At 32.9% G+C, this 19901-nt stretch overlaps 1 protein-coding gene across 2 annotated transcripts in view; it reads right to left on the bottom strand.

Annotated features, from left to right (window-relative positions):
* Positions 1-19901, bottom strand: part of LOC129801239 (Krueppel-like factor 7) — a 364143-nt gene that overhangs the window by 15947 nt on the left and 328295 nt on the right. For both annotated transcript variants that reach the window (XM_055846121.1, XM_055846122.1), the window contains exons 2-3: positions 18992-19652; positions 15879-16010 (exon numbers count right to left, since the gene is read on the bottom strand). In XM_055846121.1, coding sequence (XP_055702096.1) covers positions 15879-16010; positions 18992-19652 — 793 coding nt within the window. The remainder of the gene's footprint in view (positions 1-15878; positions 16011-18991; positions 19653-19901) is intronic.

Here is a 19901-nt window from a genome sequence, read left to right as displayed (position 1 = left end):
ATGTGCTTTTTAAGCTTTAGAAGCTCCACTTCGCGATGTTTGCCATGACTTAGCTAAGTGGAGGACTCTGTGGGAAATCCTGGCAGCCTCTTTTGCATTCTCAACTGCGATTTTCTTACAGACTGAAAATTCTTCTCATATTTCTTTCCTTATTTTTTTTTTATACTACGATAGCAACATCGGAAGTATATGCAGTGACAAGAGTAGAAAACTTAGAATTTCATACACTGACTGCATATAAATCAAGCTTTTCCGAGTATAAGGAAGCGCGATGTGCGGAAGTATTTTTGGCATGTCTACGAAAGCTCATATCTTCCGTTTGGTGATTCCCATCCCCATCACTTCCGCTCTGTCACAGTGCAAAATCCCAAAAAGGGGTGGATATTTTAATTAATATGTTATGAGCAATTTCGATGATTATTTCAAAATGTCTAACACCGAAAATGCTCAAATGATACCTCCCATCGGCTCATTTTGCCTCACAGAGAATATTTCACTGTAATTAATTAAATAGGGAATCAAAACAGGACTTATGTACTTTCGTACTTTTCTCCCTCGAGGAGAAATAATTCACACTAACATTCATCATATTAAGTGGGTCATAATGATTAATGATTAACATGCATGATGGGAGGGTGAGTTTAATTCATTTTCACGCGAATAGCAGACGTAACCAAGAGCTTCCGCAGAGAGCCCACAATTAGTGTGGGGAAAATGCGGGGGAATATTCCTCAACAAGTCTTGGAAGATAGACTAGCACCATTGTTCAGGCGATATAGTCTCAAATTTCAACTTTACGACTTAATTTCAGAGAGCGATTTAAATCACAAAGCAAGACTGACAGTGTATCGACTTTTTTTCTGTTCCATACTCAAGAACAGGGGAAAAAAAGTGAGAAGAAAGAAATGTTATACAGAAATGCCTCAATTTGATATTTTGCTCGTGCTTCTCGTTGTACCCATCTTTATCATCTCGCGCTGGTGAGGCTTCTGTGGATTTCCTCGAGGCATCAGTGGGATGATTCTTCATCCCTCCTGATACAGCTACTAATCGACGAATCACACCCTTTGCAACCCACCCCATAAGTCCCCATCTCCATGCCGGTGTATATGCGCTAGTCAGGCAAAACGTGACCAGTAAGAGAAATTTTTCAGTGGCACGCGAGAAATATCAAACTTCATAGATCACTTTACACTGGTGAAGTCTCACAATGTTTTAGGACACATTGGAGGCCCCCTTGTTTTATGAACCACCCCCAGTGAATCCCAATGTGGACCATAAGATTTCAGAGAAGACGATTTGGCAAAAGATTGCATACTTGGTAACACGAGCTTCAAATTTATCAAATTACGCAAATATTTGAAGTCATTTTATCCCAAGGGTATCATCTTGCATATTGAAAATTTGAATTTTTAGTAGTGCAAGAATGATAGTTTGGGGCATAATAGTATTATATATTATTATGCAAAATTCTAATATGGAATATTCATACTTTTAGATAATTTATTTAAATAACATTTTTTGTAATATAAAGTTTTGAGAAAATCCATTTAATCGTATTTCAGTTCCCTGTGGTGACTAAGTGGTCTTAAGGTCTGTACAAACCCAGAGGGTTAGGAGAAGAACGGTTAAGCGTGATTATAATCGAAATAATGATTAAACTAACATTTTCAACAACTCTCCATTGATTGACCTTTTAATTAACCTTCAGATTTGTGTAGGTTCTTATGAACCATAAGTCCATATGGTTTAATATATTGTTTAACCGTATGTATGTATAGGTAGAATTTCTACCACACCGCAATTTTCAAGCTTTTTAACTACTATTATTAACTAATAAATCTGATATTAAATTTTACGAGTTAGTAACTACAGTATTATAAATTTAGAAAACCCTATAGCATCAAATGTGCTAGGGTGTGCTTACAGAACATGTAGTGTAATTCAAAATTGTTAAATTATACATATTTTTAATTTTACTAATTCAATTCCAAAATTATAGGGATTTCAGATCTTAAAAATCCTACACTGAGCATGTAAAATCTCAACTTGAAAATGCTCTCCTTTAAAGTTGGTCATTCGCGAGTTATTCGTTTTATATTCTGAGTGGCCGACTTGAAGTTCACATTATAAAATGGGAATATTTTGTCAGTTAAATATTATGGTAAGTGTGCCAAATTCCGGCCAGTTTGCAATTTCGGCCACCGTTTGTGTTCCTCGAATTTCCATGAATTTTTAGTTTTTACATACCCTAGAGATTATACAATGCAAAAGAATAACAAAAATGTAGTTTCGACAAACAAGATGACGTGAAAAATACATTTGAAGAATTCCCGATGGGGAAAGAATTATGAGAATGAAGGTGGCCGAAATAGGGCACCAACGCTATGTCAACATTTTTTTTTATTTTAAAATGTATTAAGAATGATTTTAGAGTAAATAAAGACGATAAACTGTCTACAAGGTTCTAAGCAACACTCCTTAAGTAGAAGGAATAAAAAATCAATTTCTATTAAAGATATTACATTTCAAACTTGAGACTTTGGCACTTGCATGCAACTATGCCGAAATTTGGCACACTTACCCTAGTAATTGTCGTAACTTCCTCATGACCTCATCAGCAGTTCTTGCATAGTACGTGTTGTTCCATATTTTTGAAGGAAATGCTATTGAGGTAATGAGGAAGTTACAAAAATTGCTGATTCAACTGACAATTTGATTTTCACAGGATTTGTATTCAAACTAATTATATCCAACAAGTTTCTGTTGAATATCTATTTTGAAAATAGGGGGCAGATAATAAGTTGGAAGTGGTGCGCAATTTTTTAGGATTTTTCATATAAATTGTGGAAGTGCCAAGAAAAATTCAGAATAAAGCGACGGAAGTGGTATGGACATTTTTCTCATAATAACATTTTTTCTCTCTCAGGGGTCCAAGTATATTTGGTAAGAGCTTTCGGTTCTTGAGCGGTGTGACCTCCGACTCTATTGTCACGGTTGTGAGTTTGAGTCCCGCCCGGTGTAAATGATTGAAGCGTCGATTGAAACATCGTAAACTGAATAATAAATTTGTAAACTGAACAATGTGCAAAATAGCAGAAATAGCCCAGTACATGAGAAAAAACAAAAATGTATAACGTAATTTTCATATAATAATTTGCTTTTCTAAAACAATTTTCCATGAAAGAATTTTTGTTACTATTGCTTAAAAAAATATAACTGACTACCTAAATGCTACTATAGCATTGAACAGACTGGGCCATTGCTCTTTTAATCGATTTTCATTGAAGCAATGGAGAAGTGATATGACACATTCATTTTTTTCGATTAGATAACTCACTGAGAACAGCGCCATCCAGTGTAAGTTAAATGTCTAAGGCGGGAAATATTTTCAGTTGTTCAAAACAATGTAATTCACATTATTCACATGTATTTTATACTAAACTTTAATTTCACTAAGTCTAGACTCATTTTAAATGTATTTCAAAAGTTTTCACAAGAGTTTTATGAGTAAAATTTCCTTTGTTTTGATTTTTCCTGGCATCAGCTGATTTCGATGGTGGTCGATGAAATTTCGAACAGTGAATTCAAATAGAGAATGTTAACGGACTATGTAATATGAAAGTGTCAAGAAAAAGCAATTGACCGGATAATTGCTTTTTGCTTTTTGTTCAAGGTATTTAAATTTGGCTAATTTTACGGAAATATCATTTTCTTTTTACAGAATATTGTCTCAGAGAACGGAAAAAGATCAAATTGATGCAAAAATTGGTTTAATGTCTCAATTTTTTGAATATTTTTTCCACGTGTAAAAAAGCAATGAAGGAGTAAAAAAGCAATGACCATGTAAAAAAGCCCAGTCTGTTCGATGTGTATAAGTACAGTCGTTAAGACGTCTTTAGTGTGTTTCTAGCTTAATATTATACAAGTGTAACATAACAGTGTTTAGATTAAAAAAAGTGAAACGTGACACGAATGCAATTCTATCATATGCTTGATATATGTACAATCCATTGGAAACATCACACACATAATTTTATGCCAACCCTATTGAGAATTCTCGAGGGTGAGTAATTCGATCCAAATACGCGGTATTGGAATTGTATTGCGAGAATGTTGAGCTACTTCTGTCGTGACAGAATTCAACAGAGAATATAGGATACTTTTGACAAGATGCAAAGCAAACTCAAACAGAGTTCTAAAGATAGAGAATTTTTTTTTGGGGTGGTAGCAAATTTAATTGTGCAACTTTGCACACTTTGTAAAGTGACAAGGTTTGAAAATTTCAAACCCTCTGGGCTATTCCCCCCTCCCTCCCCCCTATCAATAGGATGGTTGATGGTATAGAAAATATTTTCAATTCGGCATTTTCTAACTCACATCCCTTTCTCTATTCTTCCGGCAACATGGCTGAGAAAAAGGTATTGAATAAAGAATTTGGATGTCGATACATTTGCCTCTCATACTGCCTTGTATCTCTTCTGCATAAACTTTTGTTATTGAGAGTTATGCTCAGAGTATTGTGTGTGAAAACGAATTCATATATACCATCCCCCATATCCCCGCCTCATGATTTATGACTAGGAGAGTTCTACCGGCAAAATATTACAAGATGTTTGTAAATATTGATTTATTGGGTCATTTTTGCACACAATGAGTCAACGACTAAATAGCTCTTTTGGGGCTTTTCACCATCCGCAAGAGCTTTTTCCTTTTGCCTTATTTCCTGGTGAATGGTAAATTGCAAAATAACCAAAATTGAGTTATGACTAATTTTGTAATTACCAAATTGATTTATTTAGTGGTGAAACATTTTGTCACGTTTTGCACAACACAGAATTCAAAATTAATGCAATTTTGGATTTTTATATACATACATATTTTATTTTAGCAATTTCATTACAAATACTGTAAAATTTCAATAAATTTATTAACTGAATAGAGATATATTGGAAATTGTAATCGAAATTTGAAAAAAATAGGAAATGCTTCTCTCTTAAAAAATATTGGTTTAGTCAAGTTGTAAAAATCGCTATCTTAAACCGTTTAGTTAGCAGATCTATTGCATTTACACATTGCGAAAAAGTTACGTCATTTTAATATTTTTTTAAAAAAAAATTGGCTCTCAACACCGGAAAGACGTAATGAAAAACCGGACAAACTTCGTGTACATAAAAGTGTAAATAAGTAAATGTATAAATTTATAGGTTTTCCTCTGATTTAATACGATAAAACGAAAATACTTTGAAGGAAATAATAAAATTAAAAAAAACATTTATTTCTTGCAATTATTCAGTAAAATAATATTATTTCAAACATTTCAAATCAAGTAAAATATAATAATTATTCTTCAGTTTTTACGCTAAATCCAGTCGAAATAAAATCTAAAGGGAGATCAGGCTTAACAGGGCCAAAATACCAAAATTTAGGATTAAACTATCCTTCGAGAATAGCTTTTGAATATGGTTTTTCTGTTCTTTCAAACCAGACTCTCCCCCAAATTTTTCAATTTTTTAAAATTAATTAACATCCGTATGATGTTAAATTGAAGTTATATTTGCGGAATAATTTCATTATATCAAACAAAAACTTAATGAATAATTTAGTTAAATTTATGGAACAATTAACCTTGGCATGTGAAACAATCACAGTAAAGTGCTTCACATAAATCCCAAAAATTCAATTATCTGTGATTATGTTTTATTTGTTAAGTATATTAATTAATGTTTATGTATAAAAATGAGAAAGGAGTTAAATAAAAAGAAACAAGAAGTTTTTATTTCAAAGCTAGATTTCGTTAATTTTGTTAGAAATAAAGAAAAGTTAAACCAGTTTTGCAATGTCATAAAGTATTTTAATTAAGTCAAGAATATTTTAAATATAATTAGAAAAAAAGAGGTTAAATATTTGATTTAATCTATTGCAATTTCATATTTTTGGTTTAGGTTATATATTAGTAATAGTTAATTGACTTGTCAGAGGCGCACAGTTTCAAAGAAACTTTTATTTTTTAATAAATAAAGAAATAAATATTAAAATACTAAAACGTTAAAAAATAAAAATTACCAAAGTTTTTAATTTTACAACTAACTAAACTGAAAATATAAGTTTAGATACAGATTTGACCTAAATATTTTAGTTCTTGATAAGAAATTGCAAGAAGATAAATATTTAGGGTCCGGTCAAAATCCCGAACGCCAAAATCTCGACAGCCAAAATCCCGAACGCCAAAATCCCGAAAGCCAAAATCCCAAATTCTTAAAAGTGTCACAGCTACTCCCACGATTGTACTCGCGCTTGCTGGAGGCAAAAGGAAATCTTCTGTGTCTTAGGGGATATTATTCTAAAGATTTTCCTCTATATAATTTCATCCCTTTCAGGATTTTGAAAATTCGGGATTTTGGCTTTCGGGATTTTGGCTGCCACCGAAATATTTATAAGTACAAAGTGTTTTTTATGATACAAATATTATTTCAGATTTAGAAAAAGAGAATCATTTTAAAGATATGATTTGTTTTTTGTTTATAATCTCTTACACCCAACAGATTAATTTTCCCCACTTAACGTATTTTGAAAATATAGCGTATGTATAATAGATAATGTTATTAATTGTATTATTATGCACATAAAATTAACTCATGCGCATAGTTGAAGTTCAATAGGAGTCATCTAACACCCGGGAAATGGATAACTGTTATGGGGTTAAGGAGTTCTATCTATATGGGTGTTTAGTGAATTGAAAATGTTGCTTGTTGATGTGAAATTTATCTCCTTCAGATTGGTCAGGAGTTAATTATTAATGTTCGGAGTGTGAATGCCTATAAATCAAGACAGACATTCGAGACGTGTTTATTGATATGTGGCTGTTACAAAATGATTAAACCGTCAATCAACTGGCTCGATCTGCAGATTGAATATATTGTCATTCGCCCACACAATTCGCTGCTAGAGACTATCAAACTCCCAACATCACAATGATCCCCCAGAGACAAAACCATTCAATCTGAATATTTACCAGTACCTCACACCCTTGACATCCTCCACGAGTAATTGAATAAAAAAGAGTCCTTGAGAGAATAATCATGGCATTTACTCAACTTAATTAAAACATTATCTTTGGCAATTTGTCAACGATACAAAATACAATTAATATTGTAAAGACTCTGTGGCAACAATTGGTTTTAAAATACGAAAACCCGAGCAAAATTTTTGTGCAAAAGAAAAAGTGCCTTGAGGGTACAGAGGCAAAATTTTCACATGACAAGTCAACAGGGAGCATAAAGAAAGGATATTTGGTAAAATATTTGTGTATGTCAACTTTTCCATCTTTCCTTCTTCTCATTTCTGTATTATTTCTTTTCATTATTGTAATTTCTCCTTGGTCAATATTTGACGAAACCTTCTCTGTCGAAAATTTAATTTATTGCCTTCGAGGATTCATCAGGAAACGCTACTGTTGTACAAAGGGGTTTCGCAAGGATGTGCCATGCGATAGGGCACGAAAATATGGAGATTTTTCATTAAGGTACTGAAGAAAAAGAAATATTTAGGCAAATTACTGTAAAGCATTCTTCAAAAGTTTAAATGCAAAATGGTATTTTAAGAAACTTTAAACAAAAAAAAACTTTCGCGATAGTGCATTTTTATATGGAGGAATAATTTTAGAATGTTTTTTGAATTTATATTAATCCTGTATCATATTCCATTACAAAACATTACAAAAAATTGGAGCAGTGTGAAAACAGGGTAGGACAGGCTGGGGAAGTATGGTGGAAAAACGAATATTATTGTAGATATACTGAAAGTTGATTCAACGGTAGGGTGCTCTAAAAACTCCACATTGCTATCTCCAACCGTTTGGTCTCCGGCCCTTGTAAAGTACAGAGAAATGGATAAATAGCGTAACGAAATCTTTGGAAATCAACTTATTTGCAAATATACATGTATCTAAAAATGAGTCTCAAGTATTGGATGTTAGACACTACGAGATGGAAAAAAATCTAAGGATTATTATGACTGTAGAGTTAGAGCAATAAAATGGAGAAATTACTCAAGTCTAGTAATAAAAATGGGTGACACAGCGTCCTTCTCTTTGGGAAATGTTCGAAGTCATAGCTAAAATACTATAAACTAAAAGTAGTTTTGATTTTTTTCATACATTAATAAAGTTGCATCGTATTTACAAGTCCAAGAATTTCGCAAAGGATCTTTTTGCACTATATTTTTATTTTTATTGCCTTACAACTGATTTTTGAGGTCAACTAACCAATGCAAGACTTGTAATCTTTAAAATTGAATAATTATGAATTGATTTTTAATTAAAAAAAAATACGTCTGTGAACTTTTTGTCTTCCAGCGCAAATTCTACATGGAAGCACCAACAAATAGCAAAGAATTTTTGCATTGCAACTATTTTAGGGTGCCATAAAAGTTTTGTGGCATGGATTAAATTTTACTATATTCTACATAGCTGGAAAGTTGAGCAGAGTTGATATTCAAAGAATTTCCATCGGCACAAAGTTAAGAGAATAATATGGAATTTCTATATCAAGGTAAATTATTTCAATTATTTCGGGTGTATAAAGTGTTCCATATTGCTTGTCATTCCACGAACGAAAACCTTTTAAATGATTCATCTCGTTAAGGATTATAATTTCTGTGGTGTAGATAGTTTCACTTAATGTGTAGGTACTTGTTGGAAGACAAAAGATTCTCAACATTGCTAAGGGTGCATGAGGATGGAAAATTAATCAACAGGTAGTTCATGCATATGTACTCAACTTCCTGCAAAATTCACTTCCATTCATGCATTCTTCCTTCAAATCCTTTTCCAACCATTTCCAAGGCATATTTTGAAGAGTCAAATTTCGTGACATAGCCCTGCAAATTTGCTCATCAAACTTTCCAAGGAACTGCAAATTAACTTTTTCCATTTTGGGAAAAGACGAATTAAAAAGCAAAAAGACTGTTTTAAAGTAACATTCTTAAAGTTGTTATAATCAATCCTAAAGAGTCTTCATAATTTTGGTATTTCTTTATTAGTGCTCAATTTTTCATTAAAGACCCTTGTATTCAGAAAAAATAAGAAATCTAGAATATTTTTTACAAATCTCTAGCTATTTGCTATGTAGTAAATAGTTAAGCTAAAAAATTGCGAATTTTTGAATTCTCAAATTCATAACTGATTTTATTTATTTTTTATACTTCAAATTTTTTTAAGCAAACCCTTTTGGCAATAAAAACTACAATACTTATACGTAATATTTTTCATTAAAGCGAAAAATATTATTCATTGGTATTGTCAGAAAAATTACTTAAATTTTTGGGCTATTTTTGTCCCTATCGTCCATAGAGCTACAAAATACACCGAATCAGATTCTGTTGGACTTTCCAAAGTTAAATGTAAGACTTATCATTCATTATGTTTCCCAGTTTAATTTTTATTGTTGATTTTCAGTCCGTAAAAAGTGTCTCGTCGTTAAAGGGTTAAACCTTCTTCTAGCCGTTAAACTTTACGCGATTAGGTGCATTCGTAAAAAAATACGAGTTTTTTGAAAATTTATTTCTGTTTCACATTATAATGGTGATCAAGATGACAATGGATAAATTAACTAAGAAAATTCTCGCTGTACATTTTTCGCATTATAAAATGTAAAATATAAAATGCATTTTGAACAGTAAAAAGAAATTATATACAATTAAGTCTTAAGAAGACATTTTGCTATAGGAGTAACTGGGGCAGTAATAAACACGGAGTAGTTGTAAACACTGTGATTTTATAAAATAAATATTAGACTTCAGATGACGAGGCCCTATTAAATTCATAGATGCTATAAAAAGGGATTTTTGTCCACTGAAGAAATGATTGACATAAATTCAAGTAGTGCATACAAAAAAATCTGTGTTTTAAACTACCTCTTGTATACTACTGCCTCAATTTCCCCTAAAGTCTTACTTAGAGATTACTATATTCTATATGATGAATTAAAAAACAGACTTGTTTTTATTTGTTGACCTAATAAACCACTTGTTCTGTGAATGTTCTAAAAAAATGCGTTTTTAGACTTTTCTAGGATGAATCATAAGCAAAAATCTAAGTTTATATCTTAATAAATTCTCGACTTTGTGCCCTATTTTAATGTTTTTCTTCAAATGCAGGCCAATCAAATAAGCTGAGTCAGAAAATTCCCTGAAAAACTATTGTAAGACACACGAGTGTTATAAATTAAAGATCACGGTCAAATAGTATCAAAATATTTAATTATATGTGCTTACTTTTTGATCAAATAAATTAAACTGTACACGCTTAAATCTTTACAAAACGAAATGTGAAAACACAAAAACATTATCTTCCTGGTTAGACATTTTACTATAAAATGCCAGAATTTTGCTATGAATTTCTCAGTTATATACGAAATCAAGTACAGTCTCAGTTTTCTAAGTGTACTGAAGTTAAAATGAAGTTTTCTGTAGCTTTTTTGGGTTTCCTTTTAGTTTTATGTGCACCAGTGAGTTTATAACTTTAAATTTAGACCCTATAGTCCTTATCAAATTGTGATATTTTTCTTGCTGTACGTTTATAGGTGAAAGGTCAGAAAAATAGGGTACAAGACGCACTCATGAAATATGGGATTCCTTGTGGATTTGATAGTATCAACGGCCCAGAGGATATAGACAACATTATCGCTATGAAATTTGACAAAATTGGTCCCTTTTTGAATTGCTTTTCTGACTGCATTTCCAAAAAGGTTGGTATATTGGACCAATCCAATGCCTTCCAGATGGATGTTTGGAGGGAAAGACTTGGTTCTGTGATTTTAGAGGAGCGGCTTGATGAATTTATAGATGCCTGTAGCGATAAGATTGGTACCGAAAAGTGCCAAGTTTCCAGATATTACTATGAATGCATTCTTGATATCGTAATGGATAATATATTTTGATAACTGAATATCGAACTGAAAACCTGTGAAAATTTGTATTTAGTTTTTACACATGTATTTTGGATTAATCAGAATAATAAGTATGAGTTTTGAAAATAGCTTACTAGTTAATTAAACTGCTTGAGATCGCAATTTGCGATTAGTGACTTCAGTAAAGAAAAACAGTCATCACCAGAGCTATCAAAAGGTAACGACTTGTAGTCATTGGGAAATTGTTTATAGCTAAATTCAAGAATCATTAATATTATCTTCATTTTCCCCAGTCCCTTCCTTTCCCATCCAAAACCGATCAAAAATACGTCGTGAGGTTATTTTTAATTATACGATGAGTTTTAAAGGCTATCAGGTGGATATTTTCTCCTAGTGAGAAAATGCCTATGTATTCTTTCTAATAAAAGTTTTCCAAGGTCCAATATCCAAATTAAAAAAATGTTCTCTGCCCAATAGGTATTTCTTCGATACTGTTTTGCTTTTTTTTTGGGAAATTTTGCTTTGATCTACTATTTCTGAGAAGTGTAATATGTGAAAAGGTCTCATCTCATTTCTAAGTTTTACAGGACCACATTTTTGTGATTTCCTTAGTTTCAAGGTAGTATCCGAATTATTTATGTCTATCAGCCCGGCTTTAAACAAATCCTAGAGATTTGCATAATGTTTTAAATATTATTTATTTTGTTTTTCAGGATTAATAAATGAAATTATGCCTTAAAAAGAATTTATGTTGTGGATGTGCCATACATCCAGTCTTGCAATCATGAAAAAATATACAGTTTATAAAGAAACTCTTCTGCATTTACGATATAGAAGCAGGTCTTTGTCGCTAAGTCGGCGGCAGACGTATAGTGTGATAGAAAGTCTTTAATAGCTTATTGTTACTATAATTTTTTCATAGCATCCCTAAAGTTCCTAATTTATATAGTTATTTTTAGCAACTAAATCTCGTATATCATTTATACTTATTACCACTTAACGTATACAAAATTAGTAATAGGATTTGTTAGGTGTTTGGGGATTAACTTTATGAGAGTACTTCATTTGCGTAAAATATCCGATCCCTAATTTAAGTTGGGATTGAAAGAAGGAGTAAGTTGATTTGATGGTAAAATGTCGAGTAAATATACTTCTTATTTTGTATGTGGGACCTCACTCGTGCAATAATCCTCATGTATTAACTATGTAAAACCATGTCAAAATCATTAAAACTTGAGGAAGCGTATATTACCACAGGAGTTTATCTATCACTTTGAGCAAATTTCCGAAAACACCTTTTGCATATAGATTAGAAATTAGTCAAATTGGAGCTTCTCGGTTGCCATCCCCTTAATTTATATGTACATTCCATGTTTCCCAGCCACAAAATTTATTAACTAGAGCTCAGTGGATGGAATACAATAAAATTCAGTCGTTTATTGGCGTATCCGCTATTCGGTTGGCAATAATGAGGGAATGAGGGATGAAGAGAGGGAGATGAATTATTCGGATGTATGACGAAGGGCTAGTAGGGTGGTGCGGTAAAACTTTGTCGCGTAAGACATTGTCATGTAAATGAGAATGACAACAAAAATGGAAGAAGTTGGTGTACGCGATGGAAGAAGCGGAAGTGTCAATGGTGCACACTTTTCCAATTAGCGCGTCGTCTCCAATCTCAAGCTTCACAGTGAAAAATTCAAATTAATAAAATGTCACTACAACTGCTGGAATTCTCACTCTACCCCCAGTCTTCCCTTTTTGCTAATGATCAAAGTTGAAGAATGGAATAAAGTTCATCATGTCTCAAAATTGCATTTCATCTTTACTTTTCTCCCCATGAATTTCATCGTCTCCATTCTGACATCCAAAGTTATTTTATTAAAAATATTGATTTACGTCATTCCACACTTCCGACATTCCCATAGTTTTTATTGTCAGGCCAGGAATCTCTTCTTTGAATTGTCCCAGTCCCTATAGTCCTATTGAAAAATATGGGAACGTTGGCCACAGAAATGTGGAAAAAAAGTTCACAAAGCCAGTTAAAAGAAGAATTGCAAGCACGCATTCTTTTGAATTTTGGAATAATTTTACATGGAAGATGTTAGCAACAGAACTTTTCACAAATTGCGAACAGTTTTTTTTTTTATTATTTTTTGATTGAAGATAAAGCACTGTATAGAGAAATCTTTTGAAGTGTTTTAACCCTTTTAATCCATTAGCACTCTCCTCTTTATTTATTTTTTAGCCTAATTATGGTAAGAACTAATTATAAGTTCTGGAAATATTAAAAAAAAATGTGAAAAAATTCGAAATAGTCTTTTTTAGTATTCGATGGTGTTTCATAAAAATTGGCAATATTATATGACTGTTCTGAGAGGGATAAGTTCAAACCGCACCATGCTAAATTAGTTTAATTAATATAAAACCAATTCAGGCCGTTGCGTTGTATAAATCATCTCAAAATCGTATCTTAAGAAACACTAATATTTAATAATAATAATAAAAATATTATTCAGTTCGGATAGCCCCCTATACCACGCGTCCGTGGGCCTCACAGCGTTGGTGACCAGCCTCCGGGTCCAAACACTTAATATGCTTTTCCTTGCCTGTAAAAGCATTCGTTGTAAATTTCCGTTATTTTTCCGTTAAAATGGAAATACAGTATTCTTAGTATATTATCCGTTCACTTGAGACTTAACATATGGTGTTTACATTTTGAATTTCTATGAAATTTTAATACCATTCTATTTTCATGTATAAATATGTTTTGGAGAAAATCTAGGCCGAAATTCGGTCAAAGCATTGCTCAGATTTAGAGGACTTATTTATAAACCGATTGGAGTACAAGTTTAGATTCACTGGCAAGTCTGAACGCTTTCAATTAGCTATAAACATCTAATGAAATGACATTGTGACGAAATGTGTATACGGTTCCCAGCCAAAATCCCGAAAGCCAAAATCCCGAATGCCAAAATCCCGAAAACCAAAGTCTAGGATGGGTCGAAAACTCAAATAGCCCCCGAATGGGTCTAAATCTCGAAAAGCCAAAATTCCAAATGGGCCACAGTGGATAAGCGCTAAAATCCCGAATGCCAAAATTCCGAAAAGCCTAATTCCCGAAAAGTCCAAATCCCGAATAGCCGAAATCAAAGGAGTTGGACGCAAAGAGAAAGTTTTAAGAAATTATTTTGCACATTATCTTCCGTAGAGTCTTATCTCCTTCAGGATTTTAACCATTAGAGATTTTAGATTTCGTGATTTTGGTTTTTCGGGACTTTGGATTTTCGGGATTTTGACATTTTGACTCAGTATTTTCGCTTTCGGAATTTTGACCAACACCGGTGTCTACATATGTCGCTAGTTGGATATGCAACTCTGCTAACTGCATTTATTCCTGTGTCTGCATTCATTCTAAACAATGCAATATATAGATACATTTTGAGTTCTAGAAATGAAATATCGTATACAAATAGGATAAGTGTGCCAAATTCCGGCCAACTTGCAATTCCGGCCAACTTTTGTGTTCCTCAAATTTCCATGAATTTTTAGTTTTTACATACTCTAGAGATTATACAATGCAAAAAATAACAAAAAATGTATCTTCGACAAACGAGATGACGTAAAAAAGGCTTTGATAATGAGGCTTTGAGAATGAAGGTGGCCGAAATAGGCCACCAAAGCTATGTCTACATTTTTATTGATTTTAAAATGTATTAAAAATGATTTTAGAGCAAATAAAGACGGTAAACTGTCTACAAGGTTCCTAGTAACACTCCTTAAGAATAAGGAATAAAAAAATCAATTTGTATTAAAAATATTACATTTCAAACTTGAGACTTTGGCGCTTGCATGCAACTATGCCGAAATTTGGCACACTTACCCTATCTAAAATTATTTGTTTCTTAAAGATAAATTCACCCAAAAACAGATTACTTTAGCATACACGGCATACATTCAAATTCAATGAAACAATGCGGAGTCACATAAATCCACTAAATGAAACACCGGAGGCACACTTAAATTCAATGGGGTAGTATTAAAAAATAATTAATCCATTAAGCAATCACAACCATTTGACACTCACAAACGCCTCCAAGTGCCTCAATGATTCTGAAATTGGGAGGATTGGAAGTTTGTAGCAGAAACTCCAGAAAGTTTGAAGAGGAACACATAACAATTGGTACAAAGTATGTTTATTGTGCTGAACTTTCTGCAAATGAAACATTTGCCTAGTGGAAGAAATACACTTGATCCCCATTCACTAATGAAGTACAAATAAATCAAATATCTTTGGTGTGTTCAATTTCTTTTGCGGCTGTGGCTCATCAATCAACTTGGGGAAATAAGTATTGGTATTTGCCAGGAGTTGCTTTTTTTGTGGTACCATAAGGAGGAAGGCATGTGCTTATTTATAAAGCACAAAAATCCACAAAACATCAATAACGATTAGCAAAATATTTATTGTCTTAAATTGAGATAATTTATTTTAGAATTATTCAAAAGGGGTTTCTTAAAAATCTACAATACTCCAAGAATTGTGAGAAAATTTGAAGAATATTCTCTCTGTCTCTGTGTTGGCAGGGATAGAAAAGTAATCCAGGATGGATTTCTTCACTCAAAGATATATATACAATATTATTGTAGCTGTTCTGTATATAGCAATCAATACGGTAAATTAGAAGCACACAAGATGCTATATAATTTGGATTAACTATCATCGTTTCTCTCAGAACTTTTCCCCATTTCCCAAACCCCGATAAGCTCTTCACTCTCATGTTATTAGAAAAGTTGTTCAATTATTCTGGAAACCGCAGAGATGCAGCAAAATAAAAGTTTACTCCAAATCCATATTCCTATTTCGATGTATTTAGAACATTTTCTCCGATTTAATCCCATTTCCAAATGCTATTTTAGTTAGTCAAAAGACAAGTATAAAGTACTGAAAATTCAAAAACATTCAAAACTTACCCGTGTGTGTTCTTTGGTGAGCTTTTAGATGTGAGCTTTTGGTGTAGACTTTTTTACAACCAAGAAATTGGCATTTGTGTATCCGACGCTTTGAGTCTGGACTGTGGTCATGTTGTCTTTGGTGATGTTTTCCTGCAAAAAAAAAATCAATTTGGCATTGAATACTGGTGGTTGATGTCGTTCTGACATTTTGAAAACATATTAAACTTGTTCATGGACTTTCTTTAGACGATTTTTCCATTTTAAAAATTCTCATTAACCTTCAACTTTCTCTCACTAGCATTATAATTCCGATTTTATAAGAGAAATGTTGTCTACATTTTCATTGTTAGGAAAGTTAGGAACTAAAAACATTGTAAATTATTCAGTTACTTTAATTTTACTCAAAAAAATTAGCATTTTTTATTATTCTGATTTTTATTTTAAAATTTGAGAGTACGAGAGAAAAGAAAACTAATATGAAGGATGACAATAAAATGAAGATGAGTATATTGTAATTAATTTTTCACATAAATTAAACAATTAAACAAAAAATTTATTATAAATATGAAAAATTCTCGAATTTGTAGTATTAACTGCTCGAACTCCAAGAGAGAGCAGTTTTCACAATCGACTTTTTTTTATTGTATTCTACTCATGCGTAATTTATAGAGTTCAATCTAATGTACAATAATTTTGGATATTAGATTGAAAAATAATCGCGACCAGCCGATATTTTGTAGATATTGGTGTATGACTTAAAAATTGCCGAGACCCGTATCAGAAAGGACTGTCAGTCCTTGAGAAATTAGCGATATCCTTCTGAAAATTCACAAGTTTGACATTTTATTTCTTGAAAACGATTTAACCAATCGTAATAAAAGTCGGGTCAAAGTTAATGTGCGACCTAAGCTTTAAATATTATATTTTTAGATTTTACCTTTGACTGCTCTATATGGTGGCTCCCATACAAACTAATCGCGTTTTAAAGCCTTGGAACATTACAGGACAATAAAATGAAGAAAAAAAATTGTATGACGGGAAACCATTGGTAATTTGGGAGTTCTTGGAGTGTCTTTAACATATCTCTCGAAGAAACTTATAGTCCGTCGCGTCAAGTTTCTGTGATATCTTAAAATAAAAGTTCTTAAAAATAGTTGGAATTATTTTTATGAAACTTGCTTTTTTTCTCGATAACGGTATATCGTAAATTGTCAGTGCCAAAGAACTATTTCTAAAGGAGAACTCAAGGAATATTTTCCTAGAAGAAACTATACCCCTATATCTTCGTTTTCCTTGTAGTTATCCAGATTTTCCTTAAATATCCTCGAATGTTCTTTAATTCTATTAAAAGCATTGCGTCCTTTTGTCTCCTTAAAAGAAATATTCTCCTCAAAAAAGGTGCTAGGGTTGCTGAGGATCATAGGGTTGAAAAGGTACCGTTTCCAAAGGAATTTCAACAAAAGGCTCAGAGTATAATGGCTAAATTAAAATATTTTTACTCTAAAATTATTATTCAATGTTTTTGAATAACGGTAACTTTAAGGACCATGTGATCTTAAGAGGCTAACTCTTTTTCTTTCAAGGAGCATATTTACTAAGCAGACATTTCCCTACATACAATCCTTTTTATGAGTTTCAAGAATATTCAAGGATTTATTAGGTAAATCTGGAAAATTGCAGAGAAAATGAAGAGATAAAGATATAGTTTGTTTTAGAAAAATCTACTCAGGGCTCAATCTTTACAAATTGTTCCTTGAAATGACCAACATAAGATAAACTGTTATTTTATAAAAGGAGTTTTATAAAAAAAAATCGTCACTTTTCTTAATTATATGTTTTATGCTCTAGTGCTTTTCCTACATACTTTTGGGGCTGGTCCTGGAACAAAAGTTGTTACCTTTTCCAATACCTATTCGATCGTATAGGTATCATTCGTGGCGAAAGGTTGGACCATTTTGCCCATTTTGCCCATTGTCATTTCAACCGAATTTATTACTTTTGATTTTGACTGTGAAATCCTTAAATTTGATTTATGTCGAATTCGAAAGCGAAAAATATATAATTTGAAATTAAAATTCATTCTAGTTGTTCTGTGGCTAATTTTTTTCAAACTTGTATACTGAGCACAAATATATAACTATTTAAACTTTTTCGTAAAGAGAATTATATGAGTTAAGTACTAAGCAGTTCTGCAATACTTGTTATATAAGAAGTTTTCGAAAGTCATTCAAAACCATCATACAAAAAATTGTGACTCTAAGTTTAAGAATATATAAGACTCCGGGAACTTAAATTGGACGTGAATTCCCGAGGCGTTGAAATTCAGAAGCTCTTTGCCAATGAAATGGGCTAGAATCCCTATCTCTTTGATGCTAAGAGATCGGGAGTTTAAGTTCAGCATTAGCTGAAAAATATCATGAGTTTTGCAAATTACAATTAAAACTAAATGATCAAGGATTTAGAATTTGGGCATTGGCATTCATTGGCTGGGATTTGAAATTAAATTCCTGGGTGTTTCTGTTTAAGAATTTTCCAATTTTCTGTGTGCTTCAGTATATACATATTCAAAGATTTCCGTTGCGCTATTAACGCTATTAAGACAATATTTATTCAAAACTGTTGAAAATTTAAGTTGAAAATTATAAATTTGTCATAATAAACGTATTTAGTTTTTTTCTAGATTATTCAAATGCTTTTGGCATAGGAGAAAATCTCAATATTTCTTTTGCAAAACAAGATTTTCATGTCTAATCTGTGTGAAAATGTGTGAGGACGAGAAGTGAGAAAAATCTCTAGAAATCGAAGGAATTGAATTTTGCATAACTCTCAATTCGTACTACGGATGAGTGCTTCTCAAACATTGGAAAAGTGTCGAATGGCTTATTCGTTCTCTTAGCACTTCGACACTTGGCAAGTGCACTTTTTCTGGTTTTCTTTTTTTTTCTTCTTTAGACTGCGCCTTATCTCAAGACGAAGATGGAAAATATGTCTCGATGGGAGTAGTGCAAATGGTAATCCCGGTGAAAGACATCATTGCCATAAATGGACCCGTTAAGTTGGCACGGGATTTCTGAGAGTGAATCTCAAAATGAGGATATGCCTAAATGTGTTGTCAGGACATTTGGAATTACCTGTGACTGTGGGTGAACTGGGTGAATTGGCGGTACGATGCGCTGTGGTGGAGCCGGAGGGTAGTCGTTGGCTGACTTGGATGAAACGTGTAACACTGAGAGCATTCTTTCCGGCTGCTGTAAACCGTACAAGAGCACTTCGCGGTAGGTGACCACTGGGTGATACCCTTAAAATACCTTGATGTCCCAGGAGGGCTAATTCAGCATCTGATGCCCCATTATTCCGCACCGATTCTGGCGACGAGGGTGGCGTCAGCGTAGGTAGCAGGTCAGTCTGATCAGCAGTTCGCGCCACTAACCTCAGCTCAATGGCACTCTCTGTTTTTGTCTGCAGCATCTTGCAGGGATGCTCCTCGCAGCCATCCGAATTGTCCTCGTATTCGTCATCGAGGCGCTCCTTTTTCACCACCACAGCGCAACTCAGAGAACTATCCCACGATACACCCGAACACGCCGATGACGCCGAACTCATGGACAGGGAATCAAGGGGTCGCTCGCTCAGGTTGATCTCATCCAGACATAGGGGGTCCACTACCTTCCACGACGCTGAGACAGTGGGCGCTGTGAAGAGATCCCATGGTGTATCGAGGTCTGTTGGTAGTTTTTTGTAGGATTGCAGCTTGGGCTCATCTTTAAGGTACTGTTCCATCTCGTAACACGTCTGCAAAACAAAAAAAAAAAAACAAAGTTAAAGTGTGACACGAGACTACCTTTTGTTGTAAAAGGTAGCAAAACTATTTTCGGTAATGAATCAAATCATAACCGATAACTAAATTTTATCTAAAAATCAGTTCTATTAAAACTGTTTTGAGAAATTTATAAATCGGTTCATATCGATTGAGAACCTTCCAAAATTTCTTCTAAAAATAAATAAATAATTTTAAAACAATTTTAGTGAAACACACTCTTT

This window comes from Phlebotomus papatasi, chromosome 2 (assembly GCF_024763615.1).
Source record: "Phlebotomus papatasi isolate M1 chromosome 2, Ppap_2.1, whole genome shotgun sequence".
Classification (NCBI taxonomy): Eukaryota; Metazoa; Arthropoda; class Insecta; order Diptera; family Psychodidae; genus Phlebotomus; species Phlebotomus papatasi.
Note: the sequence above shows the minus strand (reverse complement) of the source record. Positions and strands in the feature narration are given on the sequence as shown.